Source organism: Micrasema longulum, unplaced genomic scaffold (assembly GCF_059751315.1).
Source record: "Micrasema longulum isolate JH-2025_06_02 unplaced genomic scaffold, ASM5975131v1 h1tg001557l, whole genome shotgun sequence".
Classification (NCBI taxonomy): Eukaryota; Metazoa; Arthropoda; class Insecta; order Trichoptera; family Brachycentridae; genus Micrasema; species Micrasema longulum.
The window spans coordinates 513,406-536,236 of record NW_028278740.1 but is presented as its reverse complement, the minus strand read 5'-3'; the positions used below and the strand labels follow the sequence as shown (position 1 = coordinate 536,236).

Sequence of the window (22,831 nt, the reverse complement as noted above, 5' to 3'; positions counted from 1 at the left end):
TAATACCACTAATGCAATTTGCATACAAAAGGGTGGAGCTAATAATGTTTTATATTAATAAAATGCTTTTGTCTCTTATCACACAGCCTTGAAAAAATAAAAACCCACTGCACAACTAATGTATTATGTTTTTTATTTTGACAAATCCAACAGCAAAGTAAATACAAAGGTAATGTACATACATTTGTATTTTTTTAATGCAACTCACAAATATAATTTGTGATATATAGAGCATACTCTAAAAAAAACAGAATCAACACATTTATTAATTTATTTATAAATCAATTCAGCATTAAAACATGTTATGGATTTTTTTAAATTGAAATTATTTAAAACTAACCTACCATTACTCTAAAACAGTATTATACAACATTATAATGATAAAAATGGGTATATAGTTTTATTCCACTTTATGCGTATATATGTAATTTTTATTATTATTATTAAAATGCAGTTCCACCAAGAAATGTCGGTAGAAAATCTCAATCTCTTTTTTAAAAATATTTGAACACTTAATGAGTACCTTAAATATCCTCAGAGTAATAATGCATAACATATGGCGCATTATTACGCTGAGTTAAATATCAATATTTTTTATAGTTCACATAAAGAATGCTTTTGGTGCAAAATGTAATACTATTTAATTAATATTTTTTAACTGCCGTTGGTCTCTTGGTAGTCTTAGTTGCTTAGTTCCATAAAGTTTAAATATGGATATGTAGTGGCTATCCTCGTATTAGTTCCCTTGGCTCCGTTGGCTGAAAAATGGCTGGGCCTTTAATTTTTAGTTCCCTATTTTTTTCTAAACTTAGGTAAGTACAGGTTCGCTAGTGCAGTTGAAATAATAATAATGTAGTGGTTGAAAAATTATAAAATATGAATATAAGTAATTTATATTAATAAATTGGTGTTGGTATACATATAATCCTAATATGAACTGGGTTGTGGTCCCGTAATAGTGTCGCACACTCTCTGATCAGAGGTCTGAGTAATTATTTACAACTTGTTTTTTAACCCTTGAAATGGAAGTTTTTTTATAAAAAAATAATGATGTCTGAGGTAATTAATATGAAAAATGTTGTGTTGTTTTCAAATAACATATTTACAAACACAGGGAGGTACAGTTTTAAAAATATTAATATAAATACTTGCTAAAAGGAAAACATAAATAAATGGTTTTACTGATGATGTAGAAGTTTTTAAACATTTTTCCGAAGTAAAATTAGCTTAAGTAATCGATTACAAGAGGATATATTTCATTACCCGTTGAAATAAATTTCCATAACCCGTTATCAGGTTCAATGCCGACACAAAAAAGCTAAAAGCAGCTCAAAGATATTTGAACATTTTGGAGAAAAACCCACCAGTCAGAAACAAGCTTTTTGCTTTGACGGGACAATAGAAAAAACAGCTGATATTACATGAAAGTGTGGGGTGGGAGCGTGCAGTTTACGTCACAATCTGTGTCATCGCAACTAGAGGAGATAGCTTTGTTTCTGTTTTATCTAGTTTTCAAATTATCAAATAAGTTTTAAAACGTGTTTGTTCGCATTTGTAATAGCACAGCCTTACAATAAATTGGCCGGAAGGAATGCCTAGTAAATAAACAAAAGTATGGTTTTGTAAACAATAGGTTACTGAGAAATGATTTGGTGTTTATTATTCATTCAAAATGTTTCCTTCACCTAGAGATAATAACTCGGAAACTGAAGAAGTAAGTGATCACGATGATCAAACGTTAATACCAAATACAGGTAAGTTTATTTATGTGTATTTAACCTAAAAAGTGTCATCCGATTTACCAATTAAAATAAGTGTTTTTTATTTACGTGTGATTTTCAATTTAATCAGACTCAAATCGTAATTGTTGTTCTTGAATATGATACAATCTTAATATCTTTAATGTTGTTTCATTATTGTAAAGACGCAATAAAGCTTATCGATGTATTTTAACATCATTCCATCTGTATCGAAATTATGTTCATTTCCGGCTAATAAAGTAAACCAGTAACGCCGTTATCAATATAAAATAACAGCATAACTTTTGATCATTGTGTATATATCACAACTACTGCGTCACGATAATTTATTGTAAGTAAATTAACAAATTGTATAAGTTAGTGTTACTACCATTCGCTCAGGTACCTGAAAATTCAATTAACTATGCATAAACAAAACAAACATTCATTAGACTTAAGTATGATTCACTAATTACATACCTTCACGATGCATTGAATTGTGTTTCTGATATTTAATTTCATTGACTGTTTTTTTTTTAATCCATTAAGTTTGATAGACCATGGCTCGCAGCAGAGATGAAGAAGTTGTATTCCATTTACGATATCACGAGAAAGTATCTATTCACCCACAAATTTTTCAATTTATATAGTATATTCTAAAAACCATACCAGTCTGATGGTGCGAGAGTGATGAAATTGGTTGTTGGTTATCAAGCTTAATGGATTAAAGTGTCAACCTATCATACCTTAAAATTTCATTAATTACAATGAACTTCCACCAAAAAATTTCAATGTTTTTGTACCTATTTCTCAAGAAATTACATAATAGAGAGGATCAACGGGGTTTTAGACAAAACCGATCCACCATAGACACAATTTTTATTTTAAGACAGATAAAGAAAAAGGCAATATAATCCAATAAAGTTTCATATACATATATGTTTTGTGGACTAGACTAAGGCATTCGACAGGGTGTTCCTTTCAGACATAGGAATACTTCTAGAGGGGAATATCCAATACAAAAGTAAATACTATTCAAGATCTCTATACCAACTGCAAAACAAAAATTAAAGTTGATAATGAATTATCCAAGGAGATTCCAGCAAGTAATGGTATTAGACAGTGAGATAGTCTGAGCCTTTTTTGATGATGAAATAATTGTAGGAGAGGTGACTGGCTTAGGACTGAGTTATAAAATGGGCAATAAAACAATTAATATGATATGCTATGCAGATGACGCAGCCATAATATCCGAATCTGAGGATGAGTAGTATCACAAAAGCTAAATATGTCAATATCAGTCGGCAAAACAAAAAGTCTTACAGTATTCAGACAACCTTTAAGGTGTAAGCTGACTATTAACAACAAGCCAGTGGAACAAGTCATGAGCTGGGAGTAGAAATCTCAAGTCATAGCGATTTGTACACTGAAGTCTGAGAACAGGTTAACAAAACATCAACTGAGTCGGGGTGTCTGAGGAATGTAATATGGAGAAATAAGGATGTGGGCATCGATAGCAAGGTCAGAATATACAAGACATGTGTGAGACCCATCATGACGTATGCTGTGGAAGCGCGGGCTGACACTGTTCATATTAAAGGGCTACTCAGAACTGCTGAAATGAAGGTTTTAGGGTTTATTACTGGAAAAATGCTCCGAGATCGAATCCGGAATGCTATAATTAGAGATACGTGTGAAATAAAAGATATCGTGTGACGGAGCAGATCCAAACAATGATACTGGAGGGACCATGTGGGCAGGTTGAGCAATGACACATTTGTGTACGCTGCAGCCAATAAAATCCCATCTGGACAACGTCTGCCAGGAAGACCACCCAAGCGATGGAGGAATATTTGGACCTCAACATCTCAGGAGAATAATTAGTTTTCTGTATTACAGATCTTAGGATCGTTCAAAAGATGAAGAAGAAGAAAGAAGAAAAAAAAAACTGCAAATAAATGTTTAAAGTCTCATAACAAATATTACCAATGCAATAATGATATATTTATAGAATTAACATAATACATCAGAAATGGAAAAAATTTTTGATATTGAAATTTGGAAGGAAAAGCATTTACAGAGTGAAATCCAGTCCTTCAGAGCGTTGCACTGGATTTGTCATCCGATATCGTTATTAAGAGTTACTATCTTTTTATTATTATTATTATTATTATGGATAACTTATATAGTGCCATTTTCATAATAGGCCACCCATCATCTCAAGGGTGCTTTACAAATTCTTGTGTGAAATAAGTTGGTCTTGGGCAATACAATGTATTGCGTTAAACAGAAAATGCTAAGTTGCTTTCTTCGGTCGACCTTCTAGATATTTATAAAAGTTACAAATTAAATACTGTTTGACCTTTGAAGAAATAGTGATTGTGTTACATATTGTCTGTTGAGATGTGAGTTTTTAAAATTGTATATGTTTTTTTTAGTAATTGACACAGCACAATGTATGAAAGCACGCACAGTACTCGGGATCATGGGATTCCTTGGTTTTGCGAATGTCTACGCGATGAGAGTAAACCTTTCCGTTGCCATAGTTGCCATGGTCAACTCTTCAATCATCACTAATATTACAAACTCCTCCTTAGATGTCTGTCCGACTCTAGATCCTCCCGGAAACAGCACAATACCTGTGGTATGTATTTCTTTATTAATTAAAAAAAAAAACACTATGGAAACAAAAAAATATGTCTCTTCTTCCCTTTAAAAAAAAAGGAGGGATGGTTGATGGTAACCAACCATTTTTTATTTGGGTCTCAACTTTTTTTTCCCAAGGAATAACCCATTTAGCCTTTATTTTAGAGGCTTGTCAGCAGGTGGAAATTATTATTATTATTATTATTATTATTATGGATAACTTATATAGTGCCATTTTTGTAATATAATACCTCAAGGGCACTTTACAAAGTGATTCTACAAATAAATAAACTCAACTTTAAGTTTTTGAATTTGTAATTTATGTAAACAAAAAATACTTTGTGATCACATGCTACGGATTTATTAAAATGATTTAGAGAACAAGTGGATTTTAAGATTTTTCCGAAACATCACTTCATTCTGACAGTTTTGCACATCTCACAGTTTAAACATGCACATTTCTACAACTCTTCCATCTGTACATAGGCAGAAAAGTTAATGTTACAGTGTGTAAAGTGGCCACTCAAACCAGCTAATGACAGGTCGTAAACCCTATAAGTGCCTAAACTTCTATATTTCCTTCTCAAATTGTTTTCCCTATCTCCTGCAAACAAAAGCATTATTGATTTAATGTTCTTCATATTAAGGAAACAAACTTCAGACCTTGATCTCACAAGCGGGGGGATTTTCAATTTTATTCGGCATTTCAAAAAGGCACCACGAGGCGTACACAACAGTCAGCTAACTTATAACAGTGCAACTCCTTCTTAATTTGTCAGGGTAAGTACCATGTAGGCGCGAATAAGATAGACAAAGGAATTTACTTTCTGTATATACTCCTCTGGTCACCTCGTATTAATTCTTGTTTATTATATTACTTTCAAATGTGGAAGTATTTTTTAAATCAAAATCACAATAAACTTTTAAAAAATATTGTTGTTAGACGAAATATTAAAACTCATAGATAAGAGTGAAATTGTATTGTAAATCCTTATTTATTTTTTACCTTATCTGACATTGTTACAGAGGGAAGGAGATTTCAATTGGGATGAAAAGCAACAAGGCGTTGTGCTGGGATCATTTTTCTATGGATATGTTTTAACACAGGTAATTTTATTTGTATACAGGTCCTACAACACGGTAGATAGGTTCTTATGAAATTCCGTGTTATGTGAAACCGTGTTATATGGAACTCAGAGCCAGTACAAAAAGAGGGGTTAGGTTCCGAAAAATTTCAAAATAGTTTTTTTCCATCAAAAATTTTATGAAAAAAATATGTGTCAAATAGTAAGAAACAACGATTCAATGAAATTTTTTTTCTCATCGCTGCTCCATACAACTAAACGTTATTGTTTCTTCGGTTGAATGATAATATCTATCTGTTTTTTTTTTATCATTACGCTTTCCACCATTTTTAATTTTTAAATTTTTTTTTATTCATTACTTCATAAGAAACCTTACTTTTTTTAATTGCACATCATCAGGTAAGTTTGTCGGCTTTTATTAGATTTTTTTAGTTCTTTTTGAATTTCTGTATTCCCCTATATTCTTGAGGTCCTGGGTTATAGATTCCTGGGAGGGTTGACGTGAAATATTGATTTTAAAGGTTGTTTTAAACTACAATATTTTGATAGTTCCTGAACTGGCATCTGAAGCATAGGATTGATCTCCTTACCTTCATGTAACGGATGATCGAAATACGCTGCATTCGGTTCACAAATCTAGTGCCATCACTGGATGTGGAAAGAGAAATGATGTACCCTATTCACCATTTTTCCTCTTTCAGATACCCGGCGGCCGCTTGGCGGAGATGTTTGGTGGAAAGAGGATATTTGGTTTCGGTGTGTTACTGACTGGTCTGTTCACACTGCTAAGTCCTGCTGCAGCGTACTGGAGTTACCCAATGTTCATAGCCATCCGCGTTCTGGAGGGGATCGGAGAAGGGGTCACCTTCCCGGCAATGCATGCGATGCTCGCTCGATGGATCCCCCCGGAAGAAAGATCTAAATTTGCTGCTATAGTGTATGCAGGTAATATGTAAGGCAAAAAGGCGGCCACGCGAAGTGATAAAAATTAATACAAAGATATGGTAGACATTAAAAACATTTCATTTTTTTTAATTTCTTGGTGGAATTTAATTGTAATTAATAAAATTTTATTTTTAATAAACAAGTAGACACTTAGTTTGATATACACTTGTTGATTTTTGACAAGAACAATAGCCATCTGCTGAAATAATGCTATTGGTGCTTTTACAATTACAGAATACACTAGAGTAACTGTTCTCAACCATTTTGAGGCTATTACCCAAAAAGCAGCTTAGATATTAGCAAAAACCCTCAAAAAAGTTTACTTAAAAAAACAAATTAACTTTTGCATTTTAAAAAATTAAATTACAGAAAACACCTGTTTTTTAGCCATTTTTTATTTAGTCAAGAAATAATGTAAATCGATGAGACGGTTTATATTGCTTAGTTCTAACAATTTGTTTAATATTCGGTGCAGTTTTAGCCAATGCACATCGTAGTTCAATGTAGAAGTTAGTTCTCTTCGGTGAGATTTTCTGATAGGTGGGTTGGCTTCCAGGAAACCGGAAACCTATCACAACACGTTATCATTGGTTGATTTAGAAGAACCTGTGACGTCAGTTTAAGTAATTAATTTTTATGAATTTTTCATACATTTTAGAGAAACTTTGCCTTACAATTAAATGCTCTAATTTCAAATGCGTGTAAGAAAACATTTTTTATATCCAACTGAACTTCCTCATTCATCCTTTCTTTTGTTTTCATTGTCACATGGCAATGGGATCAGTATTCTCAATGTATTTTCCGATAATAATGGATACTCCAATCTTTCACCAAAATTTTGTTAATTGTGTGTTTTCAAAATCTTTTTTCAGTCTATTCTCTTCGCGAAGTCTAAGGAATTGTGCTTTGGCTTCAATTTAAGTATCTGAAAATGTTCCTTCATCCACTGAAAAAAATCTTAGCACCCGAGCATTTACTTGGCGATTTTATTTTTTTTTGGACAATGATCCAATCTTTGTCTTTTCTCCTCAAAAATTCCCATTTTACCCCCTGGGGAGTAATTACCCTCGGGTAATTATGTATTCCCAGGGCCATAAATTATAACGCACATGCTATGTCTAAAATTCATTCACAAATTAAATTCAATAAAAATATTCTGTGCTTATTGATTTAAATTAAACATTGCTAATTTTACAGGTTCGAATTTTGGGTCTGTAATATCTCTTCCCGTGTCTGCCTGGCTTTGTACACTGGACTACGCAGGGGGTTGGCCCCTGTGTTTCTACCTATTTGGTGGCATCACCATCTTCTGGTTTATTGCCTGGTATTTTCTGGTCTTCGACACCCCACAACAACACCCGAGGATATGTCCCAAAGAGAGGGAATACATAACATGGACCATCGGCCCTCACGTAAGTTATGAAATTTCTTAATATTGATTATTGATGTTTTGTGTAGATATTTACTGGTAAAACTCTATAGCCCATCGACCAATTAATACATAGACGCGCCCTGAGCCCTCAATGACTCTTTACTGATGGCCAAACGTTCAGTAATGCCCAACGCGTATTTAGTCATTTTTCGACCGCCTGCCAGGTGCGACGTTTAGAATCGAAACCAAAATGCCAACATGTATCATGAAAGTTTGTAGAAACCTCTCGAAAAAAGATCATAAAAAAAATTGTGTAACTTTCCATTGGTAAATACTTGTTCATTCATGATTATAAAGCTTAAAGTAATTCATATTTAAATAAAAATACTACTTTTTGTAAACTTTGACTATGAATAGTGGCGCTATTGCTAAGCTTTTCTTACTTACAGGGATGCAGTGATAGGAATACATTTAAAAAATATAATAAATGTGAATTAATATTACTTTTGCATTCCCCAAAATCCATGAAAATAAATAAATGGGTCAAAATTATAAGGAATTTAAGGAAAGAATATGATTGGGATTCACAAAAACCGAATTTTACTTGTAAATATTGAAATACAAACTTTTTATATACCAAAAATGGGTTTCCTCCAATTTTTGGTAGTATATGCATGCTCGTTGAATGCAGCCCTGGCATAAAAAACAAACTGTGTAACTATGTGTACGCTTTCGTGTCATTACTATTTTACAATTGGTCGATGCTATAGCCTATTAAATAATGTATTAGATAATTATTTGACATAGATATTTTGACGAAATTATAATCATTTTAATAGGAAAGCATTTAAATACAGATAATAAATATTGTATTCCATATTTTTACTAAATCATGTTTCTGGTGAAATTTAGTTTTGATCTGAAAATGATGTGTTGGATTAAAAAAAAAAAAAATAGAAAATACTTTGTGGTCTTATGATTTACCTAACTATTTAAATTTTGTAGCCATTTTTTCTTAGTCGTTAATAACCATGTTAAAAAAAAGGAAAAAATTTGTGTCTTTTCAAGTTCAGAGTCTTTAACACTACTACGGAACTACAACCGTCCTATTGCTTGAATGTAATTGATATATTTTTCTGTATTAATGTTACGTAGGTAATATGAGGCGGTCAGACTCTAGACTTAAGTATAAATATACCGCCAGAAAAATTATAATTCTAAATACTGTCGTAATTGGGAATGTTGAATACTTTTACCATTTTACAATGATTTCTTTTAATTAATTTTGATGTTTTTTTAAACAATATTTTAGTATTTTAGAAACCAGTTTAAATATTTTTTTATGTAAAAATTTAATACGAAAATAAAAAGTTGAATTTGCATAAAATATTTACCTACATACAATGATCACCACTGTACGAATATATACGTTTACACACAGAGATTATTTGAAGTCCTAACAGAAAATGCCAAAATATAATTTTTGACCATTTGTGGACTTGAGAGTTTTAAAAGTTAGAGTGACGATATAAAATATTATGATGTTAATTAATTCATTATTTGTATCCTCAATATTTCACTATTGTAAATATATTTAGTTCAGTAGGTAAAACAGATTACACTTAAGGTCAGTACAATTTTATTATATTACAGATATCAAGTTATGCTGTATTGAATTTCACATTAGTAATTAATTTATTGTGTGTTGGCAATTTGTTCCACTGTGACATAATCCAATTATTTATTTGTTATATCTTAACACTGGAATTTCATAACGTGGAACCCAAAAAAAAAATACACAAATAAAAATTTAGGGTTTGTATTTTTTTAACAATATTTTCTGTCCATAATATCAACCCTCGTGGTCAAATGGTCAACGCGTTTACCTACTATGCATAGGTCTTGGATAGATTCATAGATAATATCTGTACCTTAGAGGCAGACGGATGCAAATCCAGAATTTGATGAAATGACATTTCGAATGACATTGTATCCAGTTTATGATCATGTCTATTGATTTTGAAGAAATGTAAGTCTTATAATGAATGAACCAATGTATTGAGTTTATAAAAATACAAATTAATGCTATAAATAATTAAAAACAACTTAGAGAAAGTAGATTATTTAGGCATGTTTTCAACATTTTATGTTTGGATTTGCATCCGTCTGCCTCTGAGGTACAGATATACTCTGTGAAAGAAAAATGTACTTATTTAGATTTAGAATCTCAATTTATTTATTTTATTTAAATGTAAATACAGCACTCCTGCCAATTACAATGTACATATATTATTAGGTAATTACAAAACATGTTTGAAAAAAAAGCACAATAGTTATTAAGGTCCAACATATAGTCCATAAACACAATAGTAAACAAAGACGAATAATTCACTAATACACATTATGATACATAGTTAGAGAGGAAGAGTCTAAAACTGGTAATCCCAGTATTTTTGTACACATTTATCTCTCATATCTCCATATGAGAGATATATGTGTGCAATAATACTGAATAATAATAATTTTCTCCAAAAGCAGTCAGAGATCGACATATTTTACATCAGTGACAGTATGTATGTTTAAGAGACAAATACTCTTGCTATTGGAGAGTATTATACCTTCATAATATCGAGCTATTACTCAGCGGTTCCTGGCCTGATATGTTGTCCCAATTTAACGCCTTCAATGTTTTGTTTTAATGTTATTTTGATCCAATAAAAATTCTTTTGAATTCGAACAATCTATTCAGTCATCCAGTACTAGTGACATGTCATTATTTATACTTACGTTATTTAAAAATGTATACCGTCAAATTATGATTATATTATTCACAAAATAATATAGTTCTGGATTAATGTGATGATGCACTCAAACATTTTCATCAACTTTGATCGACAAATTATTATTGATGTAATTGACATCAATAAATAATTGCAAACTTGAGTCACAAATCAATGCGTAGTTTAAATCATAATATCTAATAAGGAAAAATTTAATGACTTAAATAATATTTTACATTTCATATTCCGACAAAGAAAATATTCAGGGTAGATTTTTTCACAGTTTGTATTTGAATATTAAACATTTTAAGGTATCGCTATGGCATTACACAGTAGGCCATAGTTTTTTTCGACAGTTTTAAGAGAACAAAACCCAAGCATGTATGCCAAAATTATATCATAAATACTTACCAAATAAATACATAATGTCTCTTGAGTGCATAAAACCTCAAATTCTTTGATACACTTGACCTTGGCCCGTAAAGTAAGAAGTCAAGTGCGTATACACACTTTTTTAGTAACATGCATATGGCATACAAATGGTTAACATTTACTATTCTGTTTCTATTTAAACATCTAAAATCTTCAATTTGTTATTCCCTGTCAAACCCTAGACTTGCATATTCTCTTCTCAAAGATTTTCTTCATCTCTGTTGAGTTATATTTAGGTGCATATTTATTTCATTCATGTGTAATTTTACAATTACACACCTCTCTCCATGATCACTGTTTTTGGGAAGATAGGCGTTTTTGCTTTTAACCCTCTCAATGAGGAACTTCAGCCCTACGGGAAATAGGATACAAAAAATGTTTTCTTGTGCGCGGTAAAAATTAGAGCATTAAATTGTACGGTAAAATTTATTAAAAATGTATGAAAAAAATAATAATAAGCATTGTAATAAAAACGCACTACTTTGAATGACGTCACTGGTTCATATGAACCATCAAATGATATGAGAAATTTGAAGGATATCCGGTTTGGTCACCGTAAACGAACCAATCGGAAGAACTGTCATCGAACAACCTCTGACGTCACACGCGGAGTTATTTTAGAAAAACAAAACTTTAAAAAATCATAGCGCTGATAATACGATATATAAAAATAATAAAATAAAAAATTTGGCTTAGTTTAATATTCTATTAACAAAAAAAGACACTGAACTTCCTCATTGTACCAGTATTTAAAAATTTATTGTGTTTAAACTTCATGGAATTTCACTCTATGATGAGATAGGACATACAATATGAACGTATTAAATAAACATATACAAGTAATACATACCCGATATTCGATACTATAAAACCAAAAATACACGTGTATGTTTGTTTGTTCGTCGCAATAACTCCTTCAAAGCAGTATGTAAGCCGTAGCAATTCGTGAAAATTCCCACTAATCTCGGAAAATTACACAACAAGGTATTTTTTTGGAAATAGGAAGAGATTATTTACAACTAATGAAAATTGTAGTTTAATGGATCCCAAGTAATAAAGCTAGCATTTTATATAATTTAAGACATAATTTAAAACACAAATGTGAATTATAAAATCAAATCGATGAACTATTGAAAGACATCGTAATGAAAAAAATTCATTGTTATTTTTGCTTTTCTAATGCCCTCCTCACATATCCATGAAAATTAAAACACTTTAAAGTATTGTGGATTATATCATATTTAGTTATTGATTTTTGTGTTTATATATGAAGCTTGGAAATAAGTCGGGGCCTATTCCGTGGGGCCATTTTGCCAGAAGCGTTCCTCTATGGGCCATCTTGATAACTCAGTGCGGAATGTCGTGGCAGTTCTACACACAGCTGACCGAACTTCCGTCCTATATGAACAACATACTTCACATGAATCTCGAACAGGTAAATATTACATAAATCCATTCTGCGATTGATAGTTATTAAATGAAGACCATTGTCAACAAAATAGGGAAAGAGGTGCTGTCACAGTTTGGAAGACAAAAAAACGATTTAAAAGATTTGCTATGTGAATGGTTGCAGAAAACGAGGAATGCTGCGAAAGATATTGCATGATTAAACTCCATAAATACAGTAATAACGCTTTTTTACATTTTTCAAGGGAGAAATGAAAAATGTATGGAAAAAATGGAATAATTAAGTGTTCCAGACCAGCGGTTCCCTAAAGGTGCAAACAATAAGGTGTCAGGCCTTAAAAATATAATTTTTGTGAATTTACTTTTTTATTGTCAAGGTGGTTCCACCAAAAATGGTAGATCAATTAGGGTTCCATAGGTATAAAAATATGGGAACCTCTGTTATACAGGGTGTTCTTTAAACCCTGTCACATCCGAAACCACGATGATCAGTATGAGCAAGAAGACATATTGGCACATTAAAATTATTTTTTTGAACGAATAAAATTTAAAAAAATTAAAAAAAACAAATGGTTGCTAACTTCTGCAGGAGAGAAACGAGGAGGGGGGAGGGGGGAGTCTAACATACCGCTAACCACGCGGCCGCCCCCCCTCGCTTCTCCCCTGCAGAAGTAAGCAACCATTTGTTCTTTAATATTGTATTTTTACAAATTTTCTTCGTTCTAAATATATTTTTAAATATGCCAATATGTCTTCTTGCCCATACTGATCATCGTGGTTTCGGATGTGACAGGGTTTAAAGAACACCCTGTATACATATAGTATAAATATACTGCCAGAAGAATTGTAATTGTAAAAACTGGCATAATGGAAGTTTAATTTAGATATAATGTAATGTAGTCACCTCGGACTTGTATGCACTTTTTCCAGCGATGCTCTAACATTTCTATAGCTTCCTGGTAGAACATTTGTCGGACCCCTGCCGACCACTAATCTACCCACCACCACTCATGTCAATGACCTCTATTGACTAATGACATATTCACCAGATGTATCCCTCAGTGACTACCGGCTATTCCCTAAATTCAAGAAATATTTGCGTGGAAAGCTGTCGTTTGGGTGAATTTTAAAATATTTGCTCGAGTGGTCATGGATCGCCTTGCTGTCACTACTTGCTATGTTGCCTGCGGGTGAGATACCCTACCGATACCACACCATACACATCCATCTTTCACCTATTTTGGTACGGGTCTACCTACATAGATAGATAGATGCATCAAAAAATTAACATTGGAAAATAAATATACATATATATATACATTATATATTATTAAAAAAATTTTGGACTACAATGAGGTCATGTGCTATGTAGATGAGTGGTGGGAGAGGTCGGACAAAAATATTCTACCGGGAAGCTATAGAAATGTTGGAGCATCGCTGGAAGAAGTTCATGCAAGTCCAGCGTTTATTTACAGCAAGTTTATTTAGTATGTAAATATGCGCTGTAAAAACTTTTTCTACGGCCGCGAGAGCCTTTACAATAGCAGCCCTGGGGGACTGCGTTGAAAAATAAGGCACAAAAACTTTTCTCATCCACTTTAAAAGAGGTCAGGGGTGAAGCGTATCAATCAACCCTCTTACGGTTAGTGGTTAGTTACGAATTTGTCACTTTTCACTATGTGGCACTGAACTGAACTGCTAGAAAATAATAGGGTTAATAAATTGTCGGTTTTATTGATTTCAGAATGCTCTACTTAGTGCAATGCCCTACCTCACAGCTTGGTTGGCTGGGATTGTCATCAGTATATTTGCGGATTGGTTAGTTTCTAGAGACTACATATCCAGGATCAACTCCTATAAACTATGGAATACAGTAGGTAATGATAAAAATGTTTGTTTTAACTACTCCACTGCTACAAAACCGGAACATTATATTATCTTAATAAAATGAAATGTACATATTTATATGCTATTCTCAAATTGCTTAGTTTGAACAATAGTACAGGGCATAAAATAAAGCGATTACAGCATCAACACAAATAAAATCATCCATAGATACCTATTCTCATTACATCTTGTTGTCCTGTTTAGACGTTTGTATTATATCGGGTGGTAACATAAGTTCTGTCTGTTTTTTTCTAAATGGAGAGAACAAGAAGAAAAAATTACAACAAATTAGTCAATAATTCATACCGTCTTCACCATACACTGCTCAAATATCGCTAGCAGCTTGGGCAGCTTTATTCCTTCGATTGCACGCGAACAGAAGCACCGACACACCATTCCCTTTCCGCATCTAAGAGTGCATTGGGCCCTGCGTTGGTACTCCAATCGCAGCGTATCTTGATCATTTTTGTCACATGAAGTTAAGATGATCAGTCTTACGCTTCAGGTTCCAGTACAGGGACTATGAAATATTCTATTGTAAAAGCACCACACACGCGCACAAAATGGGTGTTAATGCTTACTTTCTATTTTGCATTCAATTTGGAAGCCTTGTAACCAAATAAAATAATATATGGAACGCAAAAGCAAACATAATATTTTCTTTTGAATGACAAAATAACCTTTACTGTTTTGTTTACTCTTCTTCTTTTGGTGCTAAATTTTAAATTTAAAAAAAAAAACAGACAACTTATTGTAACACCTAATATATTGCGTTGTGTGCATAATTGGTGATGTGTTAGGCTTATGTTTTTTTGAAAAAAAATCTATGTATCATACCAACATAACACTAATAAATAAATATAATTATAGTCCTTAAAATATTCCTTGATTAGAATGACAGCTGTCAAACTAATTTCATTAGTGATGGGAAATTACTGATCACCGATCAAATCGATTTTATCAGTTATTTGATGCAATCATGAAACTCTGTTTCCGAAAATTTATATAAAAAATGAAAAAATAAGCCTATTATAGTGTGTTTAACATTCACCAAAAAATGAGACATTTATACTTTTTTCATGAACAACATCAAACAATTTTTTTTTTTATTCCATCAATTTTGGTATTTGGTACAATAATTGTACAATAATTTTGGTACAATAATTGATCAATTTGTCCCATCTTTTTTCTCTTTTTGCAAAATGATGTAACCTTGTAAGATTGTCGTTAATAATTATATTTATTTTAGTTTTTTTTTTAGTTTTAAAGCTGATTATATTAATGTTGATTTATGTTTCAAGCCTTGTAATAAAATAAAAAATTAACAAGCCAGATACAAATGATTTTTCGTGTCAATATAAATAACTCCTTTGACGTTACTACAAAGTTATGTCGTCACTTTTTCTGACAACTGTCATTCTAATCATGTTACATTTTAAGGACTATAATTCTAAATTAAATTAGAGTAAGGAAAGGAAGAAAACGAGGATAAGGATATAATCAAGAGTTGAATCAGGTGAAGATAAAAAAGAGTGGAATTATTACAAATATAATTTTTTATTAAATTTGAGGATTCTGGACACAGAACCTAAAAATATATTTTAATATGGTTTCGCGTATGAATGAATGGTAGATTATGTTTTGTTTTTTTCTGAAATATTTTAGTACGTATATAGTTTGAGATAAACTAATTATTATTCATCATCAATATATATATATTTTTAATTTCAGCATCAGTGATACCATCAGTCGGTTTGTTGGGAGTGGCGTGGGTTGGCTGTGACCAAATGTCGGTACTGCTCCTACTAGCATTTACCGGTGCGTTCGGGGGCGCGGTATATGCGGGTAATAAACCAGTCACATTTCCAGTGTCAGCTTATAAAACGCTCAATCTAAGATATAAATGTTGCAACATTAAATGCTTTCTTTGATTTGACAGGAAACCAGATGAACCACATAACCCTTTCGCCGCAGTACGCCGGAACAATGTATGGAATTACTAATGCTGCAGCTAATATCTGCGGCTTCTTAGCTCCCTATGCCATAGGAGTCATCATACAAGGACAGGTATGCAATCTCAGAGTGATAACGTATGGAGCTGCAAAAATCAGCAATAAAAAATAAATCATAATATTTACGTTATGATTTACCCAAATATTTCATTTTGAGGGCCATTTTCAACGAGTTGTAAATAACTCACTATTAGAAAATGGGAATCAAGTTGGGGTAGAGTGGGATTCGAACCATGGACCTTTGACCCATGAGTCCGAGACACTAGCCACGGCACCACAACCCGATTCAATATAACGATTCTGTTCAATGCAATATACCGAAATCAATATTTTTTTTAGTCTTATTTATGTATCATCATCACTACGATTTTTTAAAGTTTTGTAATTACTTCTCCCGTGACGTCACTAGTTGTCATCAGTGAGTTGTCCTAAATGGTGAGTTGATTTCCCGGAAACAGGAAATCTATCCAACGTTGCAATTGATTGGTTGATTAGCAAGAACTTGTGACGTCGTTCAAAGTATGTAGTTAATTTTTATTAAAATCATTTTTTTCTTACATTTTTGATAAATTTTGCTCTACAATTAAATGCTTTAATTTTTACCACATGTAGGCAAACATTTTTCATATTCAATTTACTGTAGCACTGATCTTCCTCATTAATGAGGACTTGTCAGGTAAGTGTTCTCAATGCCTACGTAATTACTCAGAAGGGCAACTATTCCGATGCGTGCCGATGACATCATACGGACTGCCGATCTAGTGGACGCATACACGCGCCTGCTGCATTTTTTTTGTATATTGTCTTAATATATGTAGTCTCAGAATGTCAAGAGCAGAAAATTTGACATGAGACATATGAAAATAATGAAAGTATTTAAATATTACATCAGCGTTTGGCAAGTCAGAATAGTATTAATGTATGATATTCTCCACATTGCGGTATGCGGACATACCTTTTCTCTACTGCATGATGCTAACATATTCAAACGTATTGTTATGCATGTATTTTTTAAGGAAACATTGAGCCAGTGGAGGGTAGTGTTCTACCTCGCTTCGGCCGTCAACCTCGCCTGCAACTTGTTCTACCTGATGTTCGCCAGCGCTGAGGAAGAACCATGGTCCCGAGAACTGTCCGAAACCCCGGAAGGTGTGGATGGAACAAGTTCCCTGCTGGAAGAGTCCACTAGATCAGCTTCCTAGCACTCGAACACCAAGTTTGGCTTTCTCTCGTCGCGTCAAACTTACCTAGCAAATTTTACTGTTTGGGGATAGTATTTCACATGAAAATATTTTTATATGTATTTTGATATTATTATCAATTTTCTTAACTACGTATCTCATTGTCGTACATATCTCCAGTTAACATGAATTGTTATTACAATTAGCCCCTTTAATCTCAGCCTATTTTGCGAGAATGTGTGAAAAATCTTAGTATTAAACTCAGTTTTGCGTGTTGAGTTATGGTTAATTGAGAAACAGTAGCATTTTTAAAAAAATACCTTTGACCGAACATAACATTGAAATTCTCAGAAATATTTAAGAAAATTTTTGAGGCCGATCAACCCTATGGATTTAAAAGGGTTAATAAATATGTGGGGTTCATAGTCCATGATCGATGACACACACGCATGCTTAATCATTTCACTTGAAATATAGTGCGTGAACCGATGAAGCAAGTCATCATTTTATAGTGAATACAAGACTAACAGTATTGCACATAACGATGAGATCAGCGTCCTGCAGTACATTAACATCGTTCCTGCTAGTGAGACACGTAGAACAAAGGAACGCGGTCTATAAAGAGACCACAGGGCGTGGTAACGCCCAGTCAGTCAGCCCAGCCAGCCTGAAGACTCAGCTCAACGCAGTCACTCAGTTCCGGCATATAGTTCAAGAGCAGCCAGTTCAACTCTTCGTCGCTGTAACACTTGCGCGACATAATTCAATCCATTATTTATTCGCCATGTAATAAATACGCATTAAACATCAACCTCAGAAAGGAAAATATACTTTTAAAAAGTAAATTTTGTTGAAACAAAGTTGTGTAATCTTAATGAGAAATTGAAAATACTTTTGAAAAAGAAAAATCACTTAACAGATATTGCCAGCTCTATGGCGATATATTGATCATGGGTTACATGAGGACAAGATTATCAGTCCAGGGACTATGAATATACAGTTTTTAAAAAAAACACTTTCTAAATATTTCATCATTGTAGGCAAATCTGCTTAATTATTACTTCAGGAAATAATCAAATACAAAATAAACATGTACATTTAAATTGGACTATGTAAAATATCTTGTCATTTTCACATTGGTCACAATTTCACATGTGCTGTTTTTGTAGTTTATACTGCATTTTGAGTTGACTAATAGTATATCTCAAAACTGACTGAAATGCATATTTAAGGAATAATATCGGGACTTTGCCGTTGGCCCGACATATATTTTCAATTACTCCTTGTAAAGTGATCATGAATTGTGATTATGTAATGTAATGCGATAGTGCTAATTACAAAAAAGACTACTTTTCTAACAAAGATAATGATCTAAAAATATTATACTAATTTCACCGTTGCACTGATGGTATTAATTTAATACGAGTTGTTAAGTGTTTTTTTTCTTTACTTAACAATATTATTTGTGTCTAATTCTTCACCTTTTTTACTGAATCCATAAAAAAATGTCATAAAAAAAAACGATGCTTATTTATTCAAAAATATTATTTATTATAAATGAAACTTTGTCTGCATAAATAAACATATAATAATATTGAGAAAAATTTATAAATATTACCGGCGCAACGGTGAAATGTTGCTAATTAGGTGCCTATATATCTAAAATACTTTTTTTTTCTACTTTGTTTTAAAAACCAATTATATTAGCATTTACGATTTATTTCTAACTGTATGAACGTAAACTCATTTAATTCACATTCTTACAAAAAGTGATAGTCAGATTTTAAACCATAATTGGCTTTAAAAATTACCCAAAAAGAAATTCACTATTGTGTCTTTGTGAGTAAAGGGATTTTGCGTATGTATTTGTTGTTGATATTATTTATGTATTTTTCAAGTGCATATATTATTTTGCGTATTTGAATATTACATGTTTTGTGCCGTTTAATAGATTATAAAAAAAAAATGTTAATTAGTAATTTTGAGATAAAATGTTTTATAATCTTATAACATTTATGTTAGAATCTTATAACATTTATGTTAGTATGTTATGAATATCTGAATTCTAGTTGTATATTTTTATTGATTATGCATATACACAGTTTGATAAAAAATATACAGAATGTGTATATTTTTAAAATCTTTATTTATTCCTCAATATTAATATGTTTATTCCCCTCAAAGTAATCACCATCGGATATACATTTATGCCAGCGTTTTTCCAATCCTCGAAACATTTCTGGAATGCACATTTTGGTATGGCCTACAATTTCATCAAAACATTGTCCTTTTATAGCTCTCTTCATTTTTGGGAATAGAAAAGTCCCAGGGATCAATTCCAGTGAATACTGTGGCCGGGCATCAATGCAGTCTGGTTTTTTTTACAAAAAGCGGGCGTCTGTCATTTTTGCTCTGGAATAATTGTGAAAATTCACCAATCACAGCAAAACGCGTCTTACTAGTCTATCCTGTCTGTCGAAAACCAACTACGCATCCAAAATGGCCAAAAATTGATAGAATAATTATAAACATTTGTAGCAATCTAGGGAAAAAAAGGGCTCTTACATATTCCATGTACTTTTTTTATCAAACCTTGTATGTACTCAACGTTTGCATAAAATCATTCCATGTTATCAAACTGAACATGCAAACTTATATAAGGGTATTTTATGTGTATTTACACTTACATGTGGTTCAAAATAATTTACCCATGATGAAAAAATATGAGTCGTCAAGCAACGATATCAAAATAAGTGCACAATTATTGAAGACTGTGCATACTAAAATGTTCGCACAATATGCATATTGCACTAAATCGTAACAAATATTAAGACGGGAAATGTGAAAGTTTAGTATTATTTTATTAAATATGCTACATGAAGTTGGTGATCCAAGGTGCCAATCCAGGGACAGTAAAATATTGCAGTGCAAAACCATATTTAAAGCTAATATTTCTTGTCGACCCTACCAGGAACATTTGACGCCAGTACGATGTTTTAAAAATTTACATTTTTTAAATCCCCACTTTAATTTTTTACTTGTGACATCACTCTTGCCTCCTTGTTCTTCTATGAATCCATGGATTTTTTTCTAATACGACCAAACGGGCACTTATGATTAGCCAATTAATTAGTTAATGATAACAACATAGGTGTGTATTTTAAATATGTTAAATTTTTAACTACTTTTACTATTCTTTCATATATTTTAGAGAAGTTTCACCATACCCTTTCAGCCTGGGTGTTCATTCAAATACACAATATTTAAGATTCATCGACTCCCGTAACTACCAAAATTATCTAAATTAAAAAGCGGCGAGTTAATTTTTTTATTAAATTTAAAATATACCACAAACTTTCAAATAATTCCTTTAGTAAGTAAAAAAATACAAATATTTTTTTTTAAATCCACAGGAATTAATTCAGGTCTGAAAGGGTTAAATGTTTGTATTATTATGTTCAAGAAAAATTTCAATAATATTATTCTGGCATTGTATACACCAAATGTCTAAAAAAATTACATGTATGAACATGGGAGTAACATTTGACCTACAGTTTTCGTGCAAACTCGTATTCTTTTTTAAAAAACTTACCCTTAATATTAAGTTCATATTTATTAGTATATTATTTATGGTATTCCATTGTAATTATGTAATAACTTATATTTCATGCTCTTCAGAGGATTGGTAAAAAAATTACCTAGAAAATATGTTGATACCTAATCACCCTAACCAATATATTTCTTAAATGTTTTCAATTAAATAATCGCATATACAAATCCTCCCTTTTGTTGAAGTTTGGCGAAAGAAAAAACTACAATAGTAAATATTATTGAGAGAAAATATATATATACGGAGTAATTTAGGTGTTCCAATCCAGCCTTAAATTTATTGTTTCTGAAAATAACAATCATGTGATACTACTGAATATTCCAGAGCTTGTTGACATTAGAATAAATATTATTTAGGTAGGTATGTCAATTATTCTTAAGGAAATAACGTTTGATTGGATTAACTATGATTTACTAGTCCAAATAGAATGTTTTTATTTTTCAAGTAAAGCGTATTTGTTTTGATATGCATTTTTACTGATAAACATTTTCTTTTTAGCTAATACTACTGCAATTTTTTCAATCTATACAAAATGTAATAAAATGAACATAAAGTAATATATTTCAAATGTTTGCTTCGCAACTATTTAAGTGGTTTTGTACGGATTTTAAACTGGATCATGACTGAGGGTTATCTATTTTATGTGTTAAAATATGCCAAGGACATTTTTATTCATTGAAATTTATGCATTTTACATTCTAAAAATGTAAAAATAATTACATTATTTTGGGTATGTCAAAATCATTGTAGAAAAGTACTGGATTTTACCACCCAGGGAGTTTTATCAAGATTGATATATTTTTATTAGTTGTAATTATTAGAGATGGAGTGCATTTTTATAAAGAAAGAAGATTTATATGAATGTTTAAATAAAGGCAAAGGGGATAACTTAATTGTATTATAATATCTATGTATCATAATTGCCTTTAATTTATTTAAAATAGTCTCATTTTACTGTAGGTATTTAAAAAAAGTTATGTATTTTTATTTTCACTTCTCAAATACTCCTTTTTGTTTCTTATTTAAAACAACTTAAATCAGTGATAAATTTGGCCAACTTCAAACAACAAAATCAAATTGTTTTGTGGAGTCATTCTCATTTTGCTAAATGTCTTAGTTTGTCTTGTGGATGATTTAATGGTTTAAAAAAAACTACTTAAGACTATTTTCTACTTGCACTTTGAAAGTTACGTGATTGTGTTTACATCAAAGAGTGTTTTAAACAAATATTTTATTATAATATTGAAAATGTGATACAAATTCAATTAAAAATATGAATAATTTTAATAATTCTGTTTTATTAACCCTCCTTAACCTCCACATTGACCTCACATTTTCATAATGTATGTATATAAGTATATTATTCTAACACGTGCTACAGAACAGTCACTGCCTTATAAAAAGGATATAAATATGTATACAAGAAATAATGAAAAAACAAATATATATGGCGAGAGTTAATGATAACGTAGGACAAGGACGACCAAGACGTGGAGTGATCAGATAAACCAAAATCTCAAGTCTGGTCATGTCAAAAGCAGACACGACCAAATGACATGTATGAATGTGGAAGAAACTAGGAATGTATGTCAGGATAGATGTGTGCGGTCCATCCTTTCTGCCTACCCCTACGGAATGGCGTGATGGTAATAGTAATACATAATCTATCAACAATCATTGTTGAGGAAAAGTAATATTCATTTGGGTGTTAATAAATTCGGTCTCTTTGTCCCTG

General features: G+C 31.8%; 1 protein-coding gene across 1 annotated transcript; it reads left to right on the top strand.

Moving 5' to 3' along the window:
* The first annotated feature begins 1,365 nt into the window (after window positions 1-1,365).
* On the top strand, window positions 1,366-18,394 carry LOC148274913 (putative inorganic phosphate cotransporter). Its single transcript, XM_088236420.1, has 10 exons — window positions 1,366-1,754; window positions 4,178-4,383; window positions 5,412-5,492; window positions 6,172-6,415; window positions 7,613-7,827; window positions 12,273-12,434; window positions 14,151-14,283; window positions 16,025-16,138; window positions 16,233-16,360; window positions 17,322-18,394. Exons 1-10 carry the CDS (start codon window positions 1,673-1,675, stop codon window positions 17,505-17,507), a joined length of 1,551 nt encoding a protein of 516 aa, XP_088092546.1. The 5' UTR covers window positions 1,366-1,672; the 3' UTR covers window positions 17,508-18,394.
* The last annotated feature ends 4,437 nt before the right edge of the window (window positions 18,395-22,831 follow it).